General features: G+C 49.5%; 1 protein-coding gene across 1 annotated transcript in view; it reads right to left on the reverse strand.

Moving 5' to 3' along the window:
• Positions 1–22,204, reverse strand: part of Zan (zonadhesin) — a 100,196-nt gene that overhangs the window by 74,053 nt on the left and 3,939 nt on the right. The window contains exons 7-25 of the mRNA XM_051205566.1: positions 20,295–20,447; positions 18,138–18,302; positions 17,299–17,390; positions 16,624–16,702; positions 16,372–16,518; positions 15,206–15,477; positions 14,508–14,650; positions 14,049–14,122; positions 12,938–13,747; positions 11,901–12,085; positions 10,098–10,239; positions 9,717–9,833; positions 8,510–8,634; positions 8,123–8,268; positions 6,990–7,133; positions 6,307–6,444; positions 6,027–6,196; positions 4,380–4,582; positions 2,769–2,910 (exon numbers count right to left, since the gene is read on the reverse strand). Coding sequence (XP_051061523.1) covers positions 2,769–2,910; positions 4,380–4,582; positions 6,027–6,196; positions 6,307–6,444; positions 6,990–7,133; positions 8,123–8,268; positions 8,510–8,634; positions 9,717–9,833; positions 10,098–10,239; positions 11,901–12,085; positions 12,938–13,747; positions 14,049–14,122; positions 14,508–14,650; positions 15,206–15,477; positions 16,372–16,518; positions 16,624–16,702; positions 17,299–17,390; positions 18,138–18,302; positions 20,295–20,447 — 3,447 coding nt within the window. The remainder of the gene's footprint in view (positions 1–2,768; positions 2,911–4,379; positions 4,583–6,026; positions 6,197–6,306; positions 6,445–6,989; positions 7,134–8,122; positions 8,269–8,509; positions 8,635–9,716; positions 9,834–10,097; positions 10,240–11,900; positions 12,086–12,937; positions 13,748–14,048; positions 14,123–14,507; positions 14,651–15,205; positions 15,478–16,371; positions 16,519–16,623; positions 16,703–17,298; positions 17,391–18,137; positions 18,303–20,294; positions 20,448–22,204) is intronic.

The raw sequence follows: 22,204 nt of genomic DNA on the forward strand, positions 1-22,204 counted from the left end.
CCAGGCTCCTGCCTTGGCTTCCCTCAATGAATGGCCATTAACCTGTAAGTAGAAATAATCCTATTCCTCCCCAAGTTGCTTTTGGTCCTGATGGGTTATCACAGCAAAGAAAGCAAACTAGAGCTTAGGTTTGAGAATCTTGCTTTTGCTTCATGAGCTTTTAAGTAAAGTATAAAATACAACGCCAAATTAGAATTCCCCTGCTAAATTTTACACTTAACAGCTATTTCATTCAGCTATGGATTGATTTCAAGCGGAAACAGTCCTGCAGATTCACCCCCCTGTATAGTCTGAGGGCTGTAAAACCTCAGCCTGCTGATAGGATGGGCAATAATCGTGCAGCAGCAACAAAAAAAACCAAGAAACTCTGGAGGTAAAGATGAGTGACATTTAAGCCAATGTCAGCTTGACCCTAAAAACATGAACTCTCGACAAAATGAGTAACCACTAAGAAAAGAGGCCTAATTCTTTTGACTGCAAATTGTTGCATTACTTATTTCTGAAGGCAATAAATCAATAAACCCCTCCAACAAAAGTCCACAAACAAGTTAAATAGCTTATTTCTTGTTTGTTTTGTTTGTTTGTTTGTTTGTTTGTTTGTTTGAGGTATTTCATTGGTGAAGCTTTTTGTTTTGTTTTTCTTCCTCCCTGTCTTCCTTTCTTTTTTTCTTTTCGAGGCAGGATCTATCCATGTAACCCTGGCTGTTCTGGAACTCGATCTGTAGACCAGGCTGGCCTCAAATTCACAGAGATCTGACTGCCTCCCGAGTGCTGGGATTAATGGCTTATTTCTGAAAGTGTACATTGCATCTGCTCCAAAGAATAAAGATACCTTGCTGGTTGGTGGCGGCTCACGCTTTTAATCCCTGCACTAGGTAAGCTGAGGTAGGCAGATTTCTGAGTTTGAGGCCAGCCTGGAGTACAAAGTGAGTTCCAGGACAGCCAGGGCTACTCAGAGTAACCCTGTCTAGAAAAAAACGGCACAAAAGAATAAAGACACCTTACAACAAAGAATACCTCATAAAAAAGGTATGCAGCAGTAGAAAGTAATGAATCGAGTGTAGCTTAAGGTTATGGAAGGAAACACACTCTGCGATCAGAGAGGTTTCCCACGATCGGAAGCACGGAACAAATCACTTGATGTCCAGTGCTTCTCATTTTCTTTCTTGAAACTTCGGTAGGTGTCAGCATCCTTTAAAGGCAGTGTTGAGACCTCGGCTCGTGTACTCAGACAGAGCTGGCCCGTCTTGGGCAGAGTCCCAGGCTCCAGGACCTGCACTTGACTCATCTTCCCGGACTTTTCTTCCCACTCCTGGCGACCCCTGTTCCCTGTGGGAGCGTTCTCAGAAGATTCTCAGAGGAATCTTCGCAGCGTTCCTGACGGAAACTGCTGCTCCCGGAAGTGCCTGTTTGTGCGTTCCCTCAGCAGCTTCTCCCGGAAGTGCCTGTCGGTGTATGCAGCTCCTTCCAGAAGTGCCTGTCAGTTTCTTACAGTTGCTTCTCCCCGAAGGACCTGTCGCATTTCTTATTTCTTACAGCAGCTTCTCCCGGAAGTGCCTGTCACGTTCCTCACACCTGCTCCTAGAGTTCCTGGCTGAGCATTTGCTCTTCCGACCTTTCCTGCTGGGATTTTCTGTTGACTTTAGGAGCCCTACAGCACACAGCACAATACCCTGCCAAGCTCCTGGTTTCACAGACTTTTGCCTGGGACTACCATCTGTCGCCTCCCTCTCTTTTTTTCTTCCCTATTTATTTATTTATCGTGGGTTTGTTTTGTTTTGTTTCCCAGTCTCTGGGCTGGAAAGATGGTGCAGGGTAAGTTAAGAGGACTTGCTGCTTTTGCATCCAGAATTCAGTTCCCAGCACCCACTGTGTGGTGTTAAAGTGACTTCAACTGTCTGTAACTGCAACTCTGGGGAATGCGGCACCCTATCTGGCTTCTTCAGGTATTTACACTCACATGTACACCCAGTCACATACAGAGACACAAACGGAAATTTAAAATTAAATATTGACACAGTCCCGTGTAGCCTACATTGGGCTCAAACTAGCTATGTAGCTGAGGATGGCCTCAAACTCCTGATGGATTGCTCCACTTGCCTCCACCTCCCAAATGCTGGGATTACAGGCAGACACCACAGCAACAACTAAACTTTGCTTTTTTTATAAATGGGTCTTTCTCAGGCTGGAGAGATGGCTCAGCCGTTAAAGGCTAGGCTCGCAACCAAAAGAAATGGGTCTTTGTCGCTATTTGTCCTAGTCTCAGCAAGATGACAGACACACAATCTCTAGTCCAGCCCCTGTGTTTTGGGAAAGCTGCTTTTGGCAATGCTTTCTCTATTACTTTACTATATTTTACTTTCTATATTGTTTTACTATATTACTAAATCCTAACAAAAGCAAGGTAAGGTAGGAATGACGTGTTCTGGCATGCAGGGACGATCGTGGTGGGGAGGCATGGCGAAGGCGGTGTGGGACAGCTCCCACTGCACCCTCACTCAGGAAGCAGAGAGAGGCGAATGCCGACACTCAACCTGATTTCTCCTTTTTAGGTAGTCTAGGACCCCAGCCCATGGGATGATGGCACTTACACTGAGTGTGAGTCTTCTCACTTCAATTAACTGGATCTAGAAACTTGCTAACTGACACGATCAAAGACTTGTTTCCTAAGTGTTTCTACAACCTGTCAAGTTGACAATCGGCATTAACCGTCACCATCCTCTCGGATGAAGCCTCTGCTCACCTTCTGTGGGGACTTGACTGCTCACCTTGGGCATGACAGCCTAATATGCCATTCTTATGGCTACAGGCCTCCTGAGCCTTACACGACCAGGGCTGGCAGCGGATATTGTTGTTAGCTTCACAAGTGCAGATCTCTTTGCAGTCTGGGTTAAACCACTGCTCCTGTATCTGGGGTGCAGAGGGGAAAGCAGAAAGAGATGGCTTCCTTTCTGGTTCTCTTGTCTTCCTGAAACTCTGGGCTTAGGTGTAAGAGTCTGGTGCCAAATAGGCCTGGGAGCACACCAAGTGCGGTGGGAGGCCGTGTTCCCGGGAAATGGGGCAGCACGTGATAGAGCAGGGTGCCGGGCATCCTCCACCGGCCTCCACACCACACAGATACCACACAAACAAATTAATAAGATTAAAAAAAAAAAAAAAAGAGGGACAGGAGCTCCGTAAGTGGAGCACCTAGTGCCAAGCCTGTGGATTTGTATTCAGTCCAGAGACCCATGGGCTAAAAGGGAGAGCCAACTCCTTCAGATTTTCCTCTGACTGTGGCATTTGAGCACAGACACTCCAAATAAGTAAGTGCAATAAAGACATTAAAGTCAATATCGATAGATAAAAATGTTCCCAGATAATGCATGGACCAGTGGGGGAGGGGCAATAAGTAAACACATTTGTCAATAATTTTCCCATATAATATGCAACCAGTTAAAGCAGACAGGCAACCCAGGACGACTTCCCACCATGAACACCCACTATTAATACTTGCTACTCTTGAGAGATAGATTCTTTTTCTTTAATTTATTTTATGTGCATTAGTGTTTTGCCTGCATGTGTGTCTGTGTAAGGGTGTCAGATCTTGGAGTTAAGGACAGTTGTGAGCTGCCATGTGGGTGCTGGGAATTGAACCTGGGTCCTCTGGAAGAGAGCCATCTCTCCAGCCCCAAGAGATACATTCTTTTTGTTTGTTTGTTTGTTTTGGCCTGGAACTCCAGATCCCCTTGCCTCAGCCACCCCAATACTGTAGTTACAGATCAGTGCCACCACGCATGTGAGAAATGTCCCTAACTTAGTTATCAGGAAAGCTCCAAGCAGGAAGAAGTGTTGCAGCAGAGCCTCAAAGGAAGTGAGGGATTCCAGTAGGAAGAGGTGACTTAGAGACAGAGCAGGTATGGGGGAAAGGCTAGCAAAACAGTTTTGGTGATGGTTACATGTAATCCTAACACTGAGGAGGCAGAGCCAGGAGAAGTGAGTTTGAGGCCAGCAAAGGATGCTTAACAAGATCTTGCCTCAAAAATGAGGCTTAAAAAAAAAAAAAAAAAAAAAAAAAAAAGTAGAAAAGAACAAGTAAGAAGCTAGAGCTTTGGTACATTAAGTGGTACTGCAGCATGGTTGTAGAGCCCCTGCTTCAACAACATTCACAAAAGGGGGGGGCAGGAAAGAAGGTAATTAGGGTAGAGCCAGGGGAGAGAGGGAGGGAAGTATCAGAGCATGGATCCAGTATGTCAGCCTTAGTTACTCTTGTTTTTTAAACTCTGGCCTTCTCTTTCCTACCTATCCCCCTTCCTTCTCCCACCTCAACCCAGGTCTTCAGAAACTCAGAGCAAGTCCTTTCTGTCAGTAGGGCTGAGGGATTCATGCCAGCTGCTCACCTCGAAGTAGCGTCCCTCAATGTTGGTGCACCCACACTTTGATCGAGGGACACACTCGAAACCACTGAGGACAAAGCCAGGGTCACACTCGCAGGCTTCCACACACTCTTCTGGGCAGGGCTGGAGAGCAGAGCCAGGATGGCAGGTGTCCGGACATGGCTTGGCACACAGGGAGTACCTGCTGTTTTGAGGGCATACCAAGGCTGTGGAGGGAGAAGCTCAGGTAAGGAAACAGGCAAACTGGACGCGGCGGTACAGTCCCATGAATCCAGGACTCAGGAGGCCGCGGGCAGCAGGACTGGGAGTTTCAGACCAGCCTGGGCTGCATAGTGAGAACCTGTCTCAGAAAATAATTTCAAAAGGAGATAGATGAGACCAAGGTGCAGAAGGAAAGGGCATGCTAAGATGGTCCCAGCTAGAGAAATAGGGTATGGAGAAGATGAGACCAGGAGCTCAGCTGATTGTCAGGGTGTGCTCTGCTAAGAAACTGAGACAGCTGCCTGCCTTCTGAGGGTGTGGCTCACTTGGTGGAGTGCTTGTGTGCATGCAGGAAGTCCTGGGCTCCATCCCCACTGCCAGCCAATAAACTAGTTGTGATGGTGCATGCATGTAATTCCGGCACTGGAGAAGTGGAGGCAAGGGGATCAATAATTCAGTGCCACCTTAAGCTCCATTGGTGAGTTTAAGACCCTGACTCAAAAAAACAAACCAAAGCAAAACAAGCAAAAGCAGCTGCCTAAACCAAGCAAGGTCCTCCATGGAAGGCAGATGAGCTACGAATTAGAAGATACAGCCACTCTGATAGGTAGACATTCTCAATAAGCAAGTGTGGTACCCAGGAAGCCATGAGCAGCCCGGTCCTCGGGATGGACTTCTGCTAGTACAGTTTCCCAGAGGACTTGGGGGCGGGGGGGGGGGCGGCCCATACTAAAGCTTCATTCACCACAGTCTCATACATTCAGTCTGCACTGAACACACTGAAAACTTGGGGAAGCATGAAAGCACATTCTGCCCTTTAGAACCAAGTGACTGTGGGAAGTTATTATTCTGCCTTCTCCCCACCATCCTTTTCCTCTCCCTCCTTTTCTCTTCCTTCTCTTCTTCCTCCTCCTCATCCTTTTCCTCCACCTGCAACCTGCTCTTCTTCCCCTCTGTCTTCTCTGCCTTTTCCTACTCTTCACTCTCATCCCCCCTCACCCCCCTCCAGGGCTGAGGCTTCAATCCAGGGCCTTGGGCACAACAGGAAAGCACTCTACATCCAAGCCACACCCCCAGCTTCTCAATGACAGATTCTAGGCAAGCACCCCATCATTAAGCCATAACCCCAGCTCCTTGTTGATGGATTCTAGGCACATGCTCTACTGATGAGCTATGCACCTAGCCCTCTCTTTGCTTTTCATTTTGAGTCCAGTCTCCCTAAGTTTCCCAGGTTGGTCTTGAACTTGAGGTTCTCTGCCTCAGCTTTGCAAGTAGCCAAGATTATAGGACTGCTGTTCCAGCCAATTTACTGGTTTTTCTCAGTCTCTTGCCAACTCTCCCCACTACCCTGTCCTCATATGTAATTGGAGTAGGGGATCAACAGGGTGTAAACTGTATCTATAGAAAGCTGCACCAGATCATCCCCCAATGCCTTGGGTCCTAACTCACGGCAGAACTGGGGTCTCCTCCAGGGCCTCACGGCATAGCCGGCTTCTTGGCAGGTGGCAGTCATGGCTGACATATGAACACAGAGCATCTGCTGGAGCCCCTGGAAGCTACACATGTCCGTTAAGCAGTTATCCAAGAAGGATGAGGCCTTCATGTGGAACAGGCATGCCCTGGGAAGAGAGGCTAAGTCAGAGAGCAGGAGAGGGCAGAGCATCTATGCTCCACCTAAGAGAAACTAGTGCCTAGCAACCCCAGGCCGCCCATCCATCTTCCTCCATACTCAAAGGTTCCTCTTGGGTCAACAAGCTGGCCGCATAAGTTGGGCCCCAACATAGTTCTCCCCAAGGCTGAGTCACAAGATGGGGGGTTGTTCTCGTTCTGACACCTGGAAGAGACCCAACCAAAGCAGTCAGCAAGACTGGAAGAGCATAGAAGAGGTAGAACAGCTGGGTCCTCAGGTAGGGAAAGAGAAGAGGGCTTGGCCTTGACCTCCCTATAGTCCTGGAAACCTAAAGATCACAGGCAAGGACTAATAAGCTGTCCTCCAACCCCTATTACTTTTGCTGAGGATCAAACCCAGCATCTAGTGCATACTTGATAAGTACCCCACTAAAGAGTCACACCCTTAGCCCCTCCCTGGAGTATTCCAGGCAAGCTCTCTATCAACTGCCCCCAACTCTCATTGTGAGAATTGTAGTCAGGTGCTCTACCACTGAGCCACACCCCCAGCCCCTCACTGGGGGACTCTAGGCAGGTGCTCTACCACTGAGCTATATCCCCAGCTCTTGGATTTTAGAAACTGGATCTTGCTATGTCTGCAGCTCCTGATATTCGTTCCTGCTTCTTCTGAAATGACAGGCAGGAACAGTTATGCCCAGCTCTGATAGATCTTAAAATGGGGAAAAGCCAGAAGGCCTAGAAAAGGAGGGCCACCCTTGGTCCCCAGAGGGTATCCTCACTCACTCATTGTCCTCTTCATCTTCCAGCTGCCAGCTCCTCCCCAGCTCATCCTCATCATTTATCATGGTGCCATCTGGCTTCTGGTTATCATTGCTGCTGTCCCCGTCATAGTTCCCACAGAAACCACAGAGTTTGTTTGCATAGGCACTGTGGGTCCAGGAGAGGGATAAGTCATGACTGGGAAGAAGGGTCGCAGTTGTCAGAGACCACAGTAAGGGGGCAGTGAGCTGTATGTTCTGAAGGTAAGAGGCAAGAGGGGGTTGAGAATATCCACTCTTGCCAGTGGTGGTGCACACCTTTAATGTCAGCATTCAGGAGGCAGAGGCAGATGGGTCTCTGTGATTTCATGGCCAGCCTGGTCTACAGAGTAAGTTCCAGGACAACCAAGAGTACACAAAGAAACCCTGTCTTGAAAAGATAGACAGACAGTCAGGGGAGGGAGGGAGGGAGGGAGGGAGGGAGAGAGAGAGAGAGAGAGAGAGAGAGAGAGAGAGAGAGAGAATATGGAATATGCACTCTTAACAGATTCTGTGACAGATCCCAGGTACTTAAGGCTACCACTCAGGGCTCAGACTGAGCCATCTATACAGGATCTTCCCTGTTCTTTCTGCTCAGCACCCCTTGCTGTCACCTCTCACACCTCTCAAGGTTTTAAACAAGAAGAAGAATCTCTCTCTCTCTCTCTCTCTCTCTCTCTCTCTCTCTCTCTCTGTGTGTGTGTGTGTGTGTGTGTGTGTGTGTGTGTGTGTGTGTGTGTCTTCCAGAGGTGGAATTTAGCTCTACAGATAAGCCATATCCCTATCCCCAGGTCACCTTTCCCACAAGTCTGGTCTGTTCATCTGGGGAGCCACTCTTTGAAGAATGGTGTCCAGCAATAGCTCCTCTGACAGCTTCCCAGAGTTCCGGAGTGATTCTTCGTAGCACATTCCCGAGGCATTGTGTATGCATCCTGCTATTATCTCACTGCCCTGGCCCCTCTTCTACTGTTTCCCTTCTGCCCTCAGGTTAGATGCCTCCCAGCTTTGAGGACATATGCAAATGATTAACCCTGAGTGGCTGGAATGGTGGGGGGTAGGGTGGGGGTGGAGCATTGTGGGAGAGAAATGTCAGTTCGCTGACTAGGCTGCCTCCCTTACCTGGACACAGTCACAAAAAGCTGCTGGTCACCATCCCATCTCACACGCAAACCAAATGTCGTCCTCAGTTCCACAAATCGCCCACTTAGACCCACAAAGATGCTATTAGAAGGTATTGCTGGGAGAGAGACTCTCTGATCCCCAATCTGGCAGATAGAGGAGACAGAGAGTGGTACTGGGGTCAAGACAGAGAACCTTAAGACTCCAACATCACATCCAAGGCTAAAAGACATCACCCCTCCACAGCATCCCTCCAACTTCTCTCATCTCAGCTGGTTTGCAACATCACCATCATTATTTTGTTAGAACCCATCCCTAACAGGGTTTGGAGACAGGTGGGGCTAACTGTAGCCTGTCCTGGTGGGGTGAGTAAAGGAGAGGGCTCACCAGTGTGTGTCTGCCCCTGATCATGGTAATAGTAGTCTCTGGCAAGGTGATGAAAACTTTATCCAGGGAGGATACACCTTCTACTCCCCGTTCTTGGGCACTTGCTGTTATCCTAAAGAATGGGTCTAGATGGAGAGAGGAAGGGCTAAGTCACAAATGTTTGTTTGTTTGGTTGGTTGGTTGGTTGGTTGTTTTCAGACAGGGTCTCATTATAGCTTAGGCTAGCTGAGAATGACTTTGAACTCTTGAGAGTATTGCCCCCACCTCCCCAAAGCTGGCATTACAGACATGTGCCACCATTTCCAGTTTATGGGGTATAAAGGATGGAATCAGCCAGGGCTTTGTGCACACTAAACAAGCACTGAGCTGCATTTCCAGCCCGCCGATTTTCAGACAATCTTACTATGTATTCTAAGTTGAAACTGACAGTCTTCTTGCCTCAGCCTCCAGAATGCTAGGATTAAAAACATGACCCACCCCATCCCCTGCTTTCTGAGACCCTGTTGGTGGTAGTGCCTGGTTTGGCACCATGAAGCAGGCAAAAGGTCCAGTGACTCAGAACCCAAATGGAAAGGAACATGGTGTGGTTTTCTACTTTCGTGGTTGCCTGTCCCTCCTCCCCACTCCCACACCCTACCCCCCCATGAACTGGGACATCTTCAGGCAACCATGTTCATTCATGAGCCCTTGTCACCCTTTTTGTGAGACAAGGCCTTGTGCAGTCCAGGCTGGTCTCGAACTCTGTGCGGCTGAGGTGACCTTGAGCTCCTGACCCTCCCGCCTCCACCTGCACAGTGCTGAGAGGATAGGCGCGCACTCCACACTGCGCGCTTGAGATGCTCTGGCGGTGGAAGCTGATGCTTCATGCCCACTAAGCAAGCACTCTACTAACTGAGCCACATCCTCAAGCAAGAGTCCCTTTAGCAGTAATTGTCACCCTGCCAGGGGAACCTTCCACAATAGCAGTGAATTGATCTCCTTAGCTGCATTTCCCAAGGATTGTGGGCCTGATAGCTTTGCAGCTGTGTGTGTACATATCCCGACTGCTGCTTAGCAGAGGGCCTTGGTCGAGTGCAACCCCTTTCTGCCATTCATCACCACCCCTGTTCAAAGGCCTACTATGTCCCCATGCCTGACATCTATAATCTCAGTCCCTTCCCACCCCCCACTTCCTACCCCTACCCCAGCTCTGGCTCAAATCTCCTACCTGTAGAGTTGTCACAGGTTTGGGTCAAGATGTAGGTACATGTTCCTGTGAAGCCAATGTGCCTCTCATCAAAGGTCACAAAATGAAGGTCCCCATAGACCAGGCAGGTGGCACTACCTGCCAGAGGAGATGAGGAAGCTGTTTCCAATGTCCCTCTTGGCTGGATCCCATACCCCAGCCTCTCCTACCCAGACACATTCCCAGTTCCACTGCCCAAGGGCTCAGACCCCGTCTGACAGAGTGATGGTTTAGAGAGACAGGAGGGGTGGCTTTCTGGGATCAGAACAGAGCCCAAGCAAATGTGGGGACTGGAATAACAAAATGAATTCTAAAGGGCCCCAGCCACCCTCCCACTCCGACAGCATGAAGAGCAGTGCTCACCATAGGGCTGGCATTCATACTTGTCATTCTTCAGCTGGCATACAGTGTGTGCCGCGCACTGAGAGATCTGGCACTCCAACCGGCTACCAACCAAGCAGCGGCACCGTTCTGTGCAATTGGGACTGAACCATTCTTCCCCAGGCTAAGGGCAACAGATGAGAGAGAATCACAAAGCCATAGTTCTTAGGGATGTGTGTGTGTGTGTGTGTGTGTGTGTGTGTGTGTGTGTGTGTGTGTGTGTGTGTGTATACCTAGTATGAAGGCCTGAGGACCAAACCCAGGCCTTCACACTAGGTACATTCTATCCTGTCTGAACTATATTCCCAGCCAAATTTCTTTTTTTTTTTTTTTTGTGGGGGTGAGTGGGGGCATTGAAGAAAGAGAGGATCAGGGGAAGAATCTCAAGTTGCCCAGGCTAGCCTCAAATTCACTACATAGTAGAGGATGATCTTGAACTCCTAAACTTCCTATCTCCACCTTTCAAGTGTTGAGATTACAGATACATGCCACCATCCCTGGCTCAAGGCAGGGTCCTGATACATATCCCTGGCTGGCCTGGAATCCTTGGTCACCTTGCCTCAGCCTCCCAATCTCTTTAAAAAAAAAAAAAAAAAAAAAAAAAAGTGACAGTTGTGTGGCTTGACCCTCTTGTGGGACTTCTAACAGTGGGAACAGGGGCTGTCCCTGACTCTTTTACTGGCTTCTGGGACCCGACTCCTCATACTGGGTCGCCTTGCCCAGCCTTAATACATGGGGAGGTGCTTAATCTTACTGCAACTTGAAATGCTGTGTTGTGTTGATTTTCCTGGGAGACCTGCCCTTTCCTAAATAGAAATGGAAGGGGAATGGGTTGGAGGGAAGGAACAGAGGGAACATGGAGGGAGGAACTGGGAGGAGAGGAGGGAGGGCAAACTGCAGCTGGGATGTAAAATAAATTAATAAATTCATTAAAATAGAAAATGAAAATGAAAAAATCTAAATAAAAAGGTAGGTCTTGCTGTGCATAGTTGTTGTTTGTTTTGTTTTGTTTTTGTTTTTCGAGACAAAGTTTCTCTGTGTAGCTTTGGAACCTGTCCTGGAACTGGTTCTGTAGACCAGGCTGGCTTCGAACTCACAGAGATCTGTCTGCCTCTGCCTCCCAAGTGCTGGGGTTAAAGGTGTGTCCCACCACCACCTGGCAACTGTGTGTAGTCCTATGGCCATGGAAACAGATTTAACAATATAAACTTTCCCAAGGTGATACAGAGAAAAAAATGCTGCATCCATGTTCCAGCTCTGCTACCTGACTCTAGATCTGTCTATATGCTATAGTCCATCCATACCTAGTGACAGCTCTGGAAATGTGACAGTCAGTCTTGGGTTGGGGATGTAGCTCAGTGGTAGAGCACTATCCTAAAAACCCAACAGTGAGGGGTTAAGAGTGTGGGCCAGTAGTAGAGGCCCAGCCTAGAATCCCCCAGTGAGGGGCTGGGGTGTGGCTCAGTGGTAGAGGCCCAGCCCAGTGAGGGCTAAGGGCATTGCTCACTGGTAGAGTGAGTGGTAGAATCCCCTAGTGAAGAGGTAGGAGTGTGGGTTCTTGATAGAACACTTCCCTAGAGTACAAGGGGCCCTTGGCTCCATCTTCAGCACTGTAAAACCAAAGCCAGTGCTGAATGGATGATGTCTCTACCATTGTGTAACTTGTCCTTTGTGCCTACACCTTGGGCCTCTCTAAGCTCCGCTCACACAGAGAGCAGGGGCACCGGGGCCCAGGTGTCATGGCATCAGCCCCCTTTGGAAAGCTGGGCACCCCTGGAGGCATACCGTATAGTACTTGTTGCTGTAGAAGCAATTGCAGAAAGACTCATTGATGCATTGATTTTTACTAAACAAAAATCCAGGATTGCAGACACAGCCAGGATTGCAGGGGGACTGGCAGCTGGGCTTAGGGCTCTCACAGGATGCAGGGCACGCGCATGACTCAAAGTGGGCATTTGGAGGGCAGCTCTCTGAAAGCAAAGCACAGCCTCTATCAAGTCTCCGTGACACAGGTGTCCCCACCCCACAAGTCTCTCTCTTACCCTGGACTCAAGTTATTTTCTAAATAAGTCTGCATTTATCCTGCCATTAGAAAGGAAGGAAGGAAGGAAGGAAGGAAGGAAGGAAGGAAGGAAGGAAGGAAGCTGGGCAGTGGTGGCCCACGCCTTTAGTCCCAGCACTCAGGAGGCAGGGGCAGGTGGATCTCTGTGAGTTTGAGGCCAGTCTGGTCTACAGAGCGAGTTCCAAGACAGCCAGGGCTACACAGTGAAACCATATCTCATAAAACAAACAAATAAATAAATAAAAATAATTAGAATGAAATATGGGCACGGCTGCATCTGTGGGAAGCTGAGGTAGGAAGACTGCCAAGAGTTCAAGCCCAGCTCCATAGTGGATTTGAGGCCAGCCTGAGCTACATGACAGAGTCTTGTCTCATAAACAAAAACAGTTCTGACCAATGTTATAATGAGGTGGAAATCTTGAAGACATTGTACACATAAACATGTTATATGGTACCATCTGTGTGACATATTCAGGTCAAGGTCAGGTGTTGTAGTACATGCTTATCATCCCATTACTCTATAGACCAAGGCAAGAAAATCATCTATTTGAGGCTAGCCTGAGCTATGTAAGAAAACAGGAAGGAAAGAAGAAATAGCATGGGGTCAGGAGAAGAAAGAAAAGAGGGGAGGACACAAAGGATATGACTCGGTTTGTGGCTGGCGTGTCTACAGTCTAAGTGTAGGATTTTCACATCAAGAACCCCCCTCGCTGCCTTCTCCTGAGAGCTCCAGCCAATGTTCTGTCCACCCGTGTCATACCCGTGGTAGGTATACCTATAGCTGGAGTCATGTCGAGCATCGGGACACCTGGAACCTGTGAAGGGCTCAGACAGGGTGGGTTACATATTGTGGACATATTCATGACAGTAGATTGCTCTGTATAGACAGTGGACTGTTCAGTGGAGACAATGGTCCCTTCAGGAAGGGTGGTGGTCGTCTCAGAAGGGACACCGGTCTCTTCAGGAGACACAGTGGTCACTCCTGTAAGGGTGGTGGTCTCCTCAGGAGGGACACCGGTCTCTTCAGGAGACACAGTGGTCACTCCTGTAAGGGTGGTGGTCTCCTCAGGAGGGACACTGGTCTCTTCAGGAGACACAGTGGTCACTCCTGTAAGGGTGGTGGTCTCCCCAGGAGGAACGCTAGTCTCCCCAGGAGGAACGCTAGTCTCCTCAGGAGAGATGGTGGTCACTTCTGTAGTGGTGCTGGTTATTTCTGTGGAGACTGTGGTCACTTCTGTGGAGGCTATGGTCACTTCTGTGGGAATAGTGGTTTCTTCAGTGGGGACAGCAGTCACTTCTGTGGGGGCAGTGGTCACTTCTGTAGGGGCGGTGGTCTCCTCAGGAGGGACACTGGTCTCTTCTGTGGAGAGAGTGGTCTCTTGAGTTAGGACAGTAGTCGTTTCTGTGGAGGCCATGGTCTCTCCAATGAGGGCAGTGATGTCTTCAGACAGGACAGTAGTCATTTCTGAGAAGACTGTGGCCTCTTGAACAGGGGCACTGGTCTGTTCAGTGGTGACAGTGGTCGTTTCTGTGGAGGCCGTGGTCTCTTCAGTGGGAACAGTGGTTGCTCCTAAGGGGGGTATAGGGACAGTGTTTTCAGAAGGGCCAGTAGGTAGACCCAGAGGACCGGGAGAAACCTGTCTGTGGCAATATGCAAAGAAAAACCCTGCAAATTAGTCAAAATTAGACCGCCTCCCTTTCTCTCATCTAAATAGAAGTGGGTGGGTTCATGGGGGGCCAATCAGTCACCCCTATCTCTGCTTCCAGTCCCTAACCTTCACTCACTTATTCAAGAGACAGGGCTCCCAAAAACACATCTGACATGGTCCTAGGTACGGAAATCACAAAACTGAACCGGAGATAGGTCCTGCCTTCAACACCACTAGAGAAGGAAGAGTTGTGGATCCTGCCGCAGAAACTCATGCCATCAAAGACACAATCATAGCTAGGGAGAACGTGCCTGCCACTCTGTCATTATAGTCACCAGTGATGTCCAGGCAAAAGGATCACAAGTTTGAGGCCAAGTGAACTACATTGTGAGATCCTGTTTTACAGTGGAAATAAAATAAGCCTGGGAATATAGTTCAGTAGTAAAGTGGTTTCCTAGGATCCCTGCAGTGAGGGGCTGGGGCTGGGGCTCAGTGGTAGAGCTCCTGCCTAGAATCCCCCAGTGAGGGGCTGGGGTGTGGCTCAGTGGTAGAGCCCCTGCCTAGAATCCCCCAGTGAGGGGCTGGGGTGTGGCTCAGTGGTAGAGCACCTGCCTAGATTCCCCCAGTGAGGGGATGGGTGGGGCTCAGCAACAGTGCGCTTGCCTGGCAGGTATGAGCCACTAGGTTCTTTCCTTGTATTGAGGCAGGGAGGAAGCTGGGCCCTTGAATTTCATCTTACCCCGACATGGGCCATGAGTGATCAAGATGAAATTCACAGCAACGACAAAAGCAGTGCTGGTACCCCGGGTGGCCTCAAGAAACAACTGAAGGCAATGGAGGACAAAGGAGGAAGAACAGGAAAATAAATCCCCAGACACTCAGAAGTTCCACAGTGCATGTCCTCTGCCTTTGCTAGAGCCCACTAGTCCCTCACCACCCCACTCGCTTGCCCCTTAGGTCCACTCCTCCTTTGAACTCTTCCCTAGGACCTGAAACTGAAATGCCCCGCGTAGGGTTAGGTGTCAGGATACTTGGTCCTCATCTGGCGGTGCTGATTTGGGAGGATGTAGGACCTTCTAGATAAAGGCCATTGAGAGACAGGCATTTGATGGTTGTAGCCTGGCCTTACTTTTGGTACTGTTCCCTGCACCGTGATCTTTAGGACCCAGCTAGCAAGCTCATGCAGGATGAGTGCAGCCACCATGCCTTCCCCGCCATGATGGGTTTTCTCCCCCGCAAAACCCTGAGTCAAAATGAAACTCTGCTTGCATGAGGTGCTCCTGCCAGGTACATTGTCACACAACCCAAGAAAACGAACGAACGCATCACCTTTCTACCTCAGTTTACCCTCCCTTATTATCCGCCCCTCCATCTCTCACCTGCATGGGCTGCTGATGTCCCTTAGAGATGGTGATAGAGCTGTTTACCCAGCCAGTGCTCTGAGACCCAACACGGCTCCACAGAGAAATGGGAGAACTGCCCGCAGGACTCCCCAGCAGGAGCTTGAGCGATGTTCCTTCTCCAAGGCCATACATGTGGTACGCAAACATCACACAGATGTCCCCAGGGGCACAGAAGGGTGGACTCACCAATTTGGCAGACTGTCCTGCCTGGGATAACTTGACTGAATCGAAGTAAATATAATGCTCCCCTGGGTGAAGGAAGGGAACCAGAAAGGTGAGTCCACACACACACACACACACACACACACACACACACACACACACACACACACACACTGGAACCTGCATATAAGACAAATCTAGCTGCTTACTGTAGCGTGTCTAGCTTTCCAAGAGAGCACACAACAAAACATGAACAGTGGTATTTCTCTTTGCTGTTTTCTTTAGTTTCTGAGACAGGGTCTTATTATATGACTCAGGCTGGCCTAGAACTTACAATGTCCCCACCTTAGCCTCCCCATCACAAGCATGCATCACAGCAATGCATTCCCCTCATTCAGGGCTCTTAACTGAAGAAAGCCAAAAGATATGGGAAACCCCATCTGGAGTCCAGATTCTATTGACATCACCTGCACATGTCTTGGCTGAAAATAAGACAGTGGATTTGGAAGTTTTGGGCTCAATGCAGAGCAAAGCCTCAATTGCTCTCCATCCCACCTCCAAAGCTAGGGACAGAACCTCGGGACTTTCACGTATTAAGCAAGTGCTCTATTACACACACACACACACACACAGAGAGAGAGAGAGAGAGAGAGAGAGAGAGAGAGAGAGAGAGAGAGAGAGAGAGAGAGAGAGAGACCAGCCCCTCTCTGCAGGATTCTAAGCAACTCTTCTACCACTAAGCTGAGCCCATATGAGGAAGCCTGGATTTCCTGCTGGCTTGCAATGATCCCACTGTCTTGAGCATCCTCGGCATAGTGCACTAGCTGGGTCTGAGATCTCATGCATCTGCATGAGGTTGCTCCCTATGTCCTCCATCATCCCTAATTCCTCCATCATCCTCTAGCAATGACATCACCAAATCCCTAGCTAGATGCAGATGCAATGATCCATAACCTCGAGGGAGTCCTCAGTCTCCTCACCTCCGTATGGGAACTCTCTTAGGGGCCCTGAGATGGGGGTGGGTACACTTTTACTTCCCCAGCTCCAGTGTCCGATGTCTCCCAACACATGGTTCCAGTCACAGAAAGGATGGGCTTTGTCTTCAAAGTTGCACTGGGGAAAATTCTCTAGCAGATTCCAAGAGGGAAGTTTGAGACATTCGGCCTGTGTCCATCCCCTCCCATTTACTCCAACCCCTGACTCAACAGGGGTTCCCAAGGCTCTGCTCTCACCCCCACAGGGAGCGATGCTGATGCCGTCCACCGCTATTGCTGGCTCTGGCGTCTCTCCAAACACACCCACCACCATGAACTGAAAAGAAGGGGAGAGTGGGCCTGGAGTGATCAGGCCCACCAACCCTCCACCCCTCACGTCCAATCCTACAGTCCTCTTCTGAAGCCCAGAATTCATCATCAACTTGACAGAATCTAAAGCCACCTGGGAGGTAAGTTCTGGCCACATCTATTGGGGGACTATTTTGATTATATTAATTGAGGTGGGAAAACCCACCCACCATGGGTGGCACCATTCCCTGGCTGGGATCCTGGGCTGTACTGGTGGAGAAAGGGAGCTGGGTGGCAGCCATGCATTCTTTGATCACTGCTTCCTTCCTGATTGTGGGTGTGACGTGACCAGCTGCTTCAAGCTCCTGCCACCATGAGTTCCTCACTGTGGTGGCCTGTACCCTTGACCTGTCACCCAGAATAAGCCTTTTCTCCCTTAAGTTGCTTTTGTTAGAGTATTGTCACCTTGACAGAAAAAGAAGCTAAGACACCTCCCATCTGGCATTTCCAAAGACCCAGCTCCTGCTCCTGATGCCTGGACTCATTCCAAAGCTCAACTCATTCCAACCTTAGGAGAATCTACCATACACAAGGACTCCTAATGAGGCCCTTGTTCCTCTGTACCTGTAACAGTCCCTGTCCTGTATAATTGACAGACACCGCCTGCCAGGTGGGTCCATGGTGTCCTGAGAAGAGAGTATGTTTCCGGATGTTGCCTATGATGGAGAGAAACCAGAAGAGAAGGGAGTTTATGGGGACTTGAGTGAAGGACAAGTTGCACAGGGAACTCGAGGACAGTATTCCTCCAGATGCAAGCAATCCCCTGGCCTCCCCCCTTTCTCCTCTCTCTCTCTGTCTCTCTTAGAATGTGTGCATTCTAACTCCCACTCCTGCTTTAGTGTGTATGCATAATACACGAACACATGTATGCATTCTTGTTCTTTGTATTGCTCCTGCTTTGTGCATGTATGCGTGAGAGAGCACATGGATGCATGTGCACACCCATATGTGTATGTGTGTGCAGGTTTATATGCAGATGTGCCTATACATGTGTATGGAGACCAGATTAGCTTTCTACGTGGTTGGTGGGGACGGTAGTCAGGCCCTCAGACTGTGTGACAAGCACTTTAGTGACGAGCTGTCTACCTGGCCAGTTTGCTTTTGTTTCTTTTTAGACAGTTTCCTGTAGTATAGGCTGGCTTCAAACACACTTTGTAGCAGAAACTGGCCTTGAACTTCTAATCTTCCTGCCCATACCTCCCAAGTGCTATGATTGTAGTTATGGCCCACTATGACTGACAGAGCCTTTATTTTTCTAGAATCCAACGCCCCTCGTATTTCTAAAACATGGAGCAATCTCACAGTACACTGGGTTTTCCTAGACCTTGAGGAGATAGTCCTCCTTATTTCCCCATCAGTCCAACCCTCCCCCAGATGTGCCCAGGTCAGTAATCTCCTCTAACCCAAGAACGTAGCATAGACGAAAAGGCCTTCGCCATCAGACTGGCCACGCATTATGTAGTGGAAAGAGAGGGTCAGACAGCCGCTGGAATGGCTCAGGGGACTCAGAAGTACAGCTTTCTGTCCTGGCCTTGCATTAGTAGGGTCCAGGAGCATGTAGTAGCCACCTGTGAAAGAAAGGGCCAGTGAAATGCCTGGGATGCAGGGGGGTCGGTAACAAAGGTGTAGGGAACTGGGGAAGGTAGGGGCCTGGCTGAGGAGAGCTCCGACAGCAGCCAAGAATGTGTCAGCAGTGAGGGGTTACACCCAGTCACGACTGGCAGTGTTTACACTGGGTAAAGATCTGGTGTCACTACAGTAAATGCAGACATCCTCCCTGAAACAGCTATTACAGTCTTGCCCCTTGAGTGCTGGCTGACTCTTCAGGAGCCCCGGTCAGAGCCAAAGAGCCAAACAGCCAATCAGCCTGAGCTTTGCAACTAGTAACCAAGGAGAGAGGAAAGTGGGCACTGACCTGCCCGGGAGGCTCACACGGGCATGCTTGTCCAGGACCCATTGGCTCCCTGCAAACCTTGGGCTAAGGGAGGCCAAGCCAAGAAAATGAGCAGGTGTCAGGAAAGCAGGAGGGGGAAGAAAAGGAAGAGGTTAAAAGGCAGAGGAGAAAGCAGGGAAGAGGAATACAAAACAACGAAGAAACAAGGGCCAGGCCTGCTCGTGCCTGTGGCCCCTGCGCCATTGTAGGACCCTGAGGCAGGGGACTGGAATCCAGCCTGGGCTTTGAGTCCTTTCTCAAAGCAAAACAGGAAAGATTAAAAACCCAACCAACACTACTAAAACAACTGATGTTGGACTTAGTGTTAAAGGCTAACGGTTTCAGAGAGGAGATGGCCAGTTTCATTTGAAACTGGGGGTTTCAAATGAGAGGGAAGGGGAGGGTGAAGAACTTTCTAGAAGGTAAACCTCCAGGATCAGGGAGATGAACAAGTATAAACTGAGGATTGGAACTGAAACATCACTTGACCTTTGACCTCCAAAACTTGGCGGATGCAGGGACCATGTGGTGATAAAGAGGAGAGGGACTCTGTGAGAGCTCAAAGGAAGGAGTGGACAGCAGAAACAGGAAGAGAAAGCCCAGGCGGGAGTACAGGAAGGCGGAGGAGGAAGGGCTCACCATGAATGGGAAGGAGCATTTTGGCTTAAGTGACTGCAAATCTTCCTCAGTAGTCCCTACCAGCCCTTGCTGTTCGAGACAGTGGCTTCTTAGCAGGAAATCCAAATGGCATTAAGTCAGGGTTGTGCTGATGAGGCCAGGTGCTTGGATTACAGGTGTTTGTCACCATGCCTCCCTCTCTCCTTCCCTCCCTCAATTTCTTTTCACCCCTCCCCCCCACCTCCCTCTCTCTCTCTCTCTCTCTCTCTCTCTCTCTCTCCCTTCTACAGCACTGAGAACAAAACACAGGGCCTTGTGTGTGATAGGCAAGTACATTACCGCTGACTTTGTCCCCAGACCTTAGTTTTTGTTTGTTTTTGAAACAGGGTCTAGCCCAGGCTGCACTTGAACTCACTACGTAGACAAGGCAGCTCTTGAACCTCACATCCTCTTGCCTCGGCCTCCTGAGTGCAGGGCTTACGGGTATATACCATCATACCTTTATCCTTGCTGGTTTTACACACTGATTCTCAAGTTTCTGGGACACTGTGAAGGGTATTCACCCAGAAACTACCAGATGAATAACTGGATAAGTGGAGAGTGGGAGATACCAAGGGAAGGATTGTCAGCAGCCATCATGGCAGTAGAGGAGCTGGGGGATACTTGAAATCATGCCTCTTTTTAAAAAGTATTTGTTTAAATGACTTCCTTATTTTTGTGTGCATTGGTGTTTTGCCTACATGTATGTCTGTGTGAGGGTGCCGGATTGCCTGGAACTGGAGTTACAGACAGCCGTAAGCTGTCACGTGGGTGCTGGAAACTGAACCCAGGTCCTTTGGAAGAGTAGCCAGTGAGCCTTCTCTCCAGTCCAAAATCATGATTCTTGCCATGATGCCTGAACTGAAAGAAGCTTGGGGCTCTTGGGATTCACCTGGCCTGGCTTAGGGATGCCACTTTAGGGGACAGAGGTCACTGGAGCGGAGGTTCAGAGGATATCTTCAGTACTCACTGCCAGGGCTAGAGAAGTCATCAATAGGCCCCACGCCCAGCTTCCCCGATGATCCCTTCTTCTGGGTCCATTTGGCCCCGGTGGCAGTTGGGACCCAGCTCCAGCCGCAGAGATCATTTAGAGTATCAAAGGTACACATCTGGGACATGCAGACTGAGAGGAGAGAAAAGAAGAGACGGTGCTGGGGTGTGGCTCAGTGGTAGAGCACCTGCCTAGAATCCCCCAGTGAGGGGCTGGGGTGTGGCTCAGTGGTAGAGCACCTGCCTAGAATCCCCCAGTGAGGGGCTGGGGTGTGGCTCAGTGGTAGAGCACCTGCCTAGAATCCCCCAGTGAGGGGCTGGGGTGTGGCTCAGTGGTAGAGCCCCTGCCTAGAATCCCCCAGTGAGGGGCTGGGGTGTGGCTCAGTGGTAGAGCACCTGCCTAGAATCCCCCAGTGAGGGGCTGGGGTGTGGCTCAGTGGTAGAGCACCTGCCTAGAATCCCCCAGTGAGGGGCTGGGGTGTGGCTCAGTGGTAGAGCACCTGCCTAGAATCCCCCAGTGAGGGGCTGGGGTGTGGCTCAGTGGTAGAGCACCTGCCTAGAATCCCCCAGTGAGGGGCTGGGCTGTGGCTCAGTGGTAGAGCACTGCCTAGAGTTTCCCCAGTGAGAAAGTAGGTCTTAGCAGTAGAACTCTTGCCCAGTATTCCCCATCAAAAGGCTAAAAGTAAAGGCTGGAGAGAAGACTCAGGGATTGAGAGCACTGGCTACTCTCCCAGAGGACCTGGGTTCAGTTCCCAGCACCTGTCTGTAACTGCAGTTCCAGGGCTTCTGATACCTTCATACAGATATACATTCAGGAAGAACACCAAGGAATATAAAAATAAATTATGTTTTCTAAAAAGAATCCCGTTTGTACAAAACATAATACTAATAAGAGTGCAGTGTAGTCATAGAAACTTATCTAAAATCCTCCAAATATGGGGCTTAGGACAGGTCTCAGCAGTAAAGCCTGCCAGTGAGGGGCTAGAGCCATGGTTTGGTAGTAGGGTCCTTGTCCAGAACACTGCAGTGAGAAGCTATGGGCATGGCTCAGTGGTAGAATATTTGCCCAACATACACAAAACCCTGGTTAAATCCTAGTTTCAAAGGGAAGTGGCTATGAGCTTTCTGCCATAGGAGGAAGCTAGAGAAAAAAATGCCCCAGCTTGGGATCCAAACTCTGAGGTTTACCCTCAAGGCTGTAGTGAGCTCTAGCAAGCTTTGAGGACAGCCTGATCTGGGCAGAGATTACATAACCTGCCCAATCCCAGACTTCTGTCTATAATAAGCTGGGAATCATCTCTGTGTAAAGTTTTAAATTAAATTATATTTGTGAAGCATCTAGCCTAGGCTCCATGTTCAGTGAGTAGTTCCCTTCATAGCTTCTGGATTTTTCCTTTCCAGTCATCCTGAAAAGACCATTCTGCAATTACCAGAGTAGTATGTAGTATGGGGTTAACACCCACAGAGGCTTTAACATTCAGGTTTTCGTGGAACCAAAGACGCCTTTTGTTTTAGAGACAGCGTGGGATGTAGGCCAGGCTGGCCTCATATTTGCTGTGTAGCCCAGGATAACCTTCAACTTGGGATCCTCCAGAATGCTGGGGTTAAAGGTGTGTGTCAGTCAGCACACCTGCTGTGCGCAGTGCTGTGGATAGAACCCAAGGCTTTGTGCTCGCTAAGCTTTCACTCTGCTGACGGAGACTCATTCTTCCATCACACCATGGGTTTCTTGACACACAGTTTCCAGTGCTAAGATAGGCCAGCCTGTGGCCTTGTATCCTGGTCAGTCACTGTAGACCAGACATCCCCTACAACTCCATGTTGACAGGGACCCTCTTACAGAGTGACTTCTTTAGGAGCCACAGAAAACCAAGGGCCTCAACTCATGAG

Source organism: Phodopus roborovskii, unplaced genomic scaffold (assembly GCF_943737965.1).
Source record: "Phodopus roborovskii unplaced genomic scaffold, PHOROB, whole genome shotgun sequence".
Lineage (NCBI taxonomy): Eukaryota > Metazoa > Chordata > Mammalia > Rodentia > Cricetidae > Phodopus > Phodopus roborovskii.